Source organism: Gasterosteus aculeatus, chromosome 10 (genome assembly GCF_964276395.1).
Source record: "Gasterosteus aculeatus chromosome 10, fGasAcu3.hap1.1, whole genome shotgun sequence".
Lineage (NCBI taxonomy): Eukaryota > Metazoa > Chordata > Actinopteri > Perciformes > Gasterosteidae > Gasterosteus > Gasterosteus aculeatus.
In genome coordinates this window covers 3993785-4000359 of record NC_135697.1, presented here as the reverse complement: position 1 = coordinate 4000359, position 6575 = coordinate 3993785, and the positions used below count along the sequence as shown (strand labels likewise).

Sequence of the window (6575 nt, the reverse complement as noted above, 5' to 3'; positions counted from 1 at the left end):
CGTTGTGTGTTGTGTGTGTGTGCGTGTGCGTGTGTGTGTGTGTTCTTTTGGAGGGGAGAACTTGTATAGTTTATCATAGAGGCAATTATGGACTGAAGACTGAAATTCTAAACAATAAGCTTTTTATTGAGACCACACAATGAGGCACTACTACACTAAAATAGTTTTAGTTTTAGTTTAGTTTTTTTACCCAAAGCTCTTAACTCTCTTGATCTGCAGCGGGTACATTATGAAGCTTTGATAATACTTTATACATTTTGTAAGTACAGCGTGTCAGAAAAAACCTTCCACCTGGAGAGTAGAATGTGTCAAATTCTGGTCTCAATCCATAGATCGAATAATATAATTAAAATAATACATGTTTATTGTTGATGGGCCTCTAAACCCTCTCACGCTTTTCATCAGCAAATTCAGTTCACTCACTCGGAGTAAACAAGGAGCTGTAATGCTGGTGCTCACGCGTTAGCTGGTGAAGACCACCAGAAGCTAAAATGTGGACGTCTGAAGACCGTGATAAGCAGCTAAAAGCTCCAGAAACACTGAACATGAGCTGCAGTTATCTCCGTCCCGTTTGAACGAAACGTTCACGTCTACAGTTCATCTTATCACAAGCACCACATCCCCTGAATGAGTCGACACGTCAACCGTTTCACTCATTGACCACATCAAAGCTCAGCGATTACAAATAAACACTATGTGAATCCGCAAAGATCATGTGAACCAAATACATCCCTGTTAATATTCTCTTACAGCATTTTGTTCAGGAGGTTCGACACAACAATCCCGTTGCTACGGTAACGTCACCATTTGCACTGAACAGATTGTAAATCCGGCCCTTTATCTTCTCGTTTTGCTGTAATTGCTCCGACACGTCGTCCAGTCACTGTTTTCGAAGGCCTTGTGGAGGACGAGGGACAAGCGGGGGACAAGCCGCTGCTGGACCGAGAGGAGCCAGGACGCATTCTCTGTGCTTCAACGTGGGGAGGATTGATCGAATGCAGGCAATCGGCCTCTGGGGAGCATTAAGTTACTGTGGGATACGACTAAAAACACTTCACTCTTTCATTAGAACCTGAGTGAAATACAGTGTGAAATACAAAGAGACGCCTCTGTGGACAGATTGATTGAGGTGAAGAAGAGGCGACCGCGGCGAGGCTTCAGCTCCCAATCACAAAATCTCATTTGGGAAGGAGAAAATCCTCACAGGCCTCCACTCGCTGCTCACCGGGGAGATGAGGACCAAAGGAATGCAACGACTTTAAAAAGCACAAAGTCCAGGGAGACACGGTGAGTAAGGAGGCTACAAATATCCGTTATCACAGTGACCAACGCATTAATCCTGCGTGCCATTATGTGCGTTTAGTCAGGATGGAACGTTTAGTATTCAGGGTCCCCCTCCACCCCCCCCTGCACACACACACTGTGAACTCTGGACTTTTACGTGAGTGTTTTTAAAAGCCAGAACACCTGAACACTGGTCCCTGCGCTGCGTCTCGGGACACCTTGAGTCTCTCATGGACGACTGGTTCTACAGCTGGCGGCTGTGATGGATCCACTCGGGTCCCGCGTGGCTTTTTGCTCTTCGGTTTAGGGATCTGAGAGCTCAACTGTTTGGTGAGTCAACAAACAGCGAAAGGTCATCGGAGAGGTAGTGTGTGATACCTGCTGTCATATGCAGATAAGAGATGGATATCTATCTCTTTATATATGCGTGTATTCTGTATATAAAGAGAGAGGGCTAGTTAGAGGACCACTGCAGTCTGTGTCATTTCCTCGGTTGACCAGAATCATTTCCTGTCAAGTATGTTCAGGCTCTGACGTTCCACAGCTCGGTAGCTCGGCGCAGCCTCTTTCTTCTGGAGCATCATTAGGACGGAGGAAAAAAAGAAGCTTCCAGCCATCAGAGTCCATCGACCGGAATGGCCAGAAGACGTCGGGGTCCAGCGGGGCCTCAGCATTCCACTGTGAAATGTATCAATTACTATAAAATGAGGAGCATGTCTTCTTCAAGTATGATTCAATTGTATGTTCTCGCAGTGGTGGGTGAAGAACTGGAGCAGAACTGTAAACTGCAAACAGAGAACTGAAAAGTTTGTTGTTGCAGTTGTGAGGGAAATGGTCGTTAAAGTATAAAAAGAGCTGACTGACAGAAAAAAAGAGAAAACAAACAAAAAGAAAATATGCTCCGGGGAAATTAGCTTCATGTGAAGTTTGAAAAGTGTCCGTATGGACAACGTGGCTCAGTCACTGCATCCGCCCGGCGTTCAGCAATAAGCTGATGACTCCTGGGGCTGAAGTGGATTAAACTGTCAAAGACTAAAATGGTCTTTAAAAAATCTAGACGGCTTCCAATTAAATTCTACATACAGTAGATTAAGTCATAGACTTCTCGGGGGGGGGGGGTGGGGGGGGTCATTAGTGGCTGCAATGAAGCTTAAAGGGCACAGAGAAGTTAGCAGAGGACTCAGAGGTCTTTGTGTTATTTTAGCATTATATTGTCAGCAGTAGTTTAGGTTTTCATTTAAAAACCCAAACATGTGTTCAAAAATATTAAAACAAATCACTTTATTTTCACAATTGGTCCTAAAAAGATCGTAATAATGTTTTTTAAAACATTGAGACATTGTTCTAATAATAACTGGTCACTATGGACACAGGGACTGAGTGGACTACAGGTCATCATCTAATGGCGATGTGCCAGGAGCCCTCTGGGTTTGTTAGGAGGCTGTTTTTCTGGCAGTGCAACACTGTCACCTTGTGTTTAAACCGAGGACGTCGAGCAGAACTCAGAGTTCTGTTCCAGCGATGACGTTTCACCTGACTGGGAGACTTTGGCTCAGAAACCGGCCTCTTTTCCCCTGAACAAACCACCAGTCTGCTCTGTGTGTGTGTTACAAAAACATAATTATTTACAACGAATCCTGTTTTCCCTCCGACTTTACGGTTATTGAGAGAATTACTGTCTGGATACCTTCAGTGTAGTGAGGCACTTTATGAGGAATTCTGTTTTTACCAATTAAAAAGAAATGTATATTTAAAGTACTCAAATCCCATTCTCTTACAAAAAGACAGACTCATTATATTCATGGCATTATTTATTTGAAGCTCCTGCTCCACTGAGAGAAAACAAATCACTGCTGATTAAAAAAGGTGCAACAGTTACATGAGTTTGACTCGGAGGGAGAATAAGACATAAATATTGATTAGCTTAGCGTGGGCGTGTACTGATGATGCTGTGGGCAGTGCAGAGAGGAGGTCATGTGACGTGCCTTGTGGTCAGGCACTGGTGCAGACAGAGGCACGAGGAGGGGCCGCCCCGACGCCGACCTTCTCCTGGCCCCTCTTCAAGTACAAATCTATACAATTCGATTCAAAAGGGTGAAGGAGAAGTGGCAAGAAAGACATTTCCCGTTTTACACAACTGGAAGTCATTTGTCCTCTTCGTCTTGGAGCGAGACAGTTTTCCCCCCCGTGGATGGAAGCGCGCAGAGAAGCAAGTAAATGACGGCGTAAACATTCATTTCATTGCACAAGAAAAGAAAGTTATCAGTTTGTACAAATCCCCGCTTCAGTTGTTGTCTATGATTTCTATTTTTTTTTTTTACATTTATCTGGCTTACTTGGTACAAAATAGGACTTTGTTCTGTTGGAAACACAAGATTAAAACACGCAGGTTTAAGAGCGTTAACGCGTCTCTCTCTCTAGTGACGGAGCATCTTCACACTACGCGTGGGTGCAGGAGGCAGCGCGGCTCGTCCCCACTACGGGAACACAGGAGGTCCAGACTCGCTGCCCCCTGCATAGTGACACACGTGAACAGCTGACGGAAATGGCTTTTCCCTTTGAGAGCAGGCGACGCGGCCGCTGGCTTTAAAGTGTCGTGGTGAAGAGGAGGGCTGAGTACCGGCCCTGCACGTGGTCCTTGTGTAGTGTAGCAGGGCTTCTGATTGATCACACACACCGCTTGTAGAGGCTGGTGGCGGCGAGAGGGGGTGGGGTTGGTGGCGGGATACGCTGTGGGTGACCTATGAAAGGCTTTCCTGAGAGGCGACTCTTTGGCGTGCGGACCTGGGCCGGCCTCGGGGCGCGGCGCTCGCTGTGCGCTCGCTCTTGGACTCGGACGGCTGCGACTGGGCTGGAGGGGTGCTGGCGTCCCCCACCAGCTCCCGCAGGAACTTGAACTTGGACAAGAAGAGCTGCCAGACTACAAACCAACCTGAGGGGCAGAGAAGAGACAAACAGCCATTTACAGGAGTAGTGACAGCGATTCACCAAAGAAAATCCAGTACGAACATGAACTTCAGACTTTAAAGTTCAGTAAATCTCAGCTGTGTCAGCTGGTCCTAAAAAGGTCCCAATAGATTTACTTCAGACCAGACACAGGGACTGAGTGGACTACAGGTCATCATCTAATGGCGATGTGCCAGGAGCCCTCTGGGTTTGTTAGGAGGCTGTTTTTCTGGCAGTGCAACACTGTCACCTTGTGTTTAAACCGAGGACGTCGAGCAGAACTCAGAGTTCTGTTCCAGCGATGACGTTTCACCTGACTGGGAGACTTTGGCTCAGAAACCGGCCTCTTTTCCCCTGAACAAACCAGACGCCATCGTCATGTACTGTCTGCCATGTCTGATGAAGTTATGTTGCTGCCAGTTCCTCTTTAACTCGCCGTTTACATTAAACACAAAAATAAATGCAACAATCTGTGAATCAGATAAAAATATACAAAAATATATAGTTTGTATTTTTTAAATTCAAAATGCAATTTTAAGTTGAGATGTGAGATACATTATTGCATTGTGAACATTGCAATGAACTGTAGAGATTCATGCGATTGAAAATGATAATAACAACATCAATGGTACAATTATATAACGCATGCAGGGGCCGATTTTTAAGAGAGGTGCTTCACTTTTGTTACAGAACACGTGCAGATAACACTTCCTCCATTGCTACTTTAATTAAGTAAATAAATTGGAGTGTCTGAACACCAGGAGCTACAGGAAGTGGGCCCAGTTTCCCATGAGAGGCCCCAGCTGGGGCCCTCGCCTCCGCACACACACCGCACTGTGCGCCCCACAGGTGCGCAGCCGGACTCCTCAGGTACGAGAGGGACAACAACACAGGCCGGAGAGCAGCACTCGTCCTTATGTTCGGACTTGCGACTAAAAATAGCAACTGCTTACTGACGCGGAAACTTGCGGGTCAAAGACACCGAACACGGGAACGAAGAGTCGAACGTTTAGGGGGGGAACACGTCCTAGGAAATAGGACGTGTAGGAAATAGGACGTGTTCCCGTCCTATTTCCTAGGACGTGTTCCCGTAGGAAATAGGACGTGGTCCCGTAGGAAATGGGACGTGAGCTAGCGAGTGTTTCGTGCTTCGACAACAGAAGCGCGGCGGCTCGCTCGCAGCGCGTAAACGCGACGTCTCAGCTCACCGAACAGCATGAAGAGGAGCGCGCACACCAGCGTGGCCACGATGACCAGCAGCGTGAGACCAACACTCTGCCACATCTTAGCTGGACCCCGCAGACCAGCAACAGCATAAGGAGGCGGCCGCGCGGTGTCTTCTGCTCCGCGGACACTCGGCTAGCCGCCCGGACGAGAGGAGGGGGGGGGGGGAACAAACGCACCAGCTCGGCTGCTAGCCTCGGGCTAGCTAAGTCAATGCTAGCTAGCGCTAGCTGGTGAGCCGTGAGTCCCGCACGCGGACTGCGGGCTTAGCCGACGTTCAGCGGGGTCAAGTCGTCCCTCTACGTGCTACATAACTGCAACATGCGTTTAATAGCTGACGACACTCGGTTAAGACAACAAACACAGCGTCATCACACCGGGACTGACTGCGCACGCGCGAGGTGCAGTTGGCTTCTGGGTAGTGACGTTTATTGGAGATGGAACCTGTAGTTTTAGCTCTGCGTCCAGAATAAGCAAGAACATGTAAACGAGAGAGATAAGATGCGCGAATAAAACAAACTTATATTATTACTTATATTATATATTAAAGAACGAACGTTTTCAGCGAGGGAGGTTTGTTTAGTAGCACCTTCCAACAGCAACGCAATGAAAAGTGCTGCTCTTATCAGTCTTAGAGAGCATGAAAACACTAGTGCTATTATTCAAAGATCCAGCAGGTGGAGACTTCATCAAAGATCTGTGATCCCCTGAATAGATCACAAGTAAAACACACGTTTCCTGGGAAACTGTAGGCTCTTTCGTGCATTTCTCAGATCAAAAGTGCAATTGTTGATACCACTTGTACAAATTCCAAATCATCTAGTCACGTGTGCACATCATTAAAGCAATTTCTCCCAATTTCCTTTGAACAAATTGCAATTGCTTAGGTACATTTTGCAATTGATAATGTACAAGTGTCAGCTTTTTTTCACATTTTCAATTGCTCATCTCATGTTGAAAATATAGTAGATGGTTCTCTCTGGTTGAATAGTCTTACCCCTCAAAACATCTAGGCATTTGTTCCTTGCATAAGCCTTTACATGCAAAATTGTTGAACGGTTTGTCATCAACTGTCAAGCATATAGTTTTACACATTTCTAGAAGACCTTTTGTATAAAACA

General features: G+C 46.4%; 1 protein-coding gene across 1 annotated transcript; it reads right to left on the bottom strand.

Annotated features, from left to right (window-relative positions):
- Positions 1 to 3082: 3082 nt before the first annotated feature.
- Positions 3083 to 6072, bottom strand: smim13 (small integral membrane protein 13). Its single transcript, XM_040189156.2, has 2 exons — positions 5439 to 6072; positions 3083 to 4216 (listed from the first exon to the last, which is right to left on the bottom strand). Exons 1-2 carry the CDS (start codon positions 5512 to 5514, stop codon positions 4026 to 4028), a joined length of 267 nt encoding a protein of 88 aa, XP_040045090.1. The 5' UTR covers positions 5515 to 6072; the 3' UTR covers positions 3083 to 4025.
- Positions 6073 to 6575: the final 503 nt, after the last annotated feature.

Coding starts and splice junctions, on each gene's coding strand:
- smim13 (XM_040189156.2), bottom strand. CDS start 5,514: ATGTGGCAGAGTGTTGGTCTCACGCTGCTGGTCATCGTGGCCACGCTG. Junction 4,217..5,438: donor GCTCCTCTTCATGCTGTTCG/GTGAGCTGAGAC, acceptor TCTGCCCCTCAG/GTTGGTTTGTAGTCTGGCAG.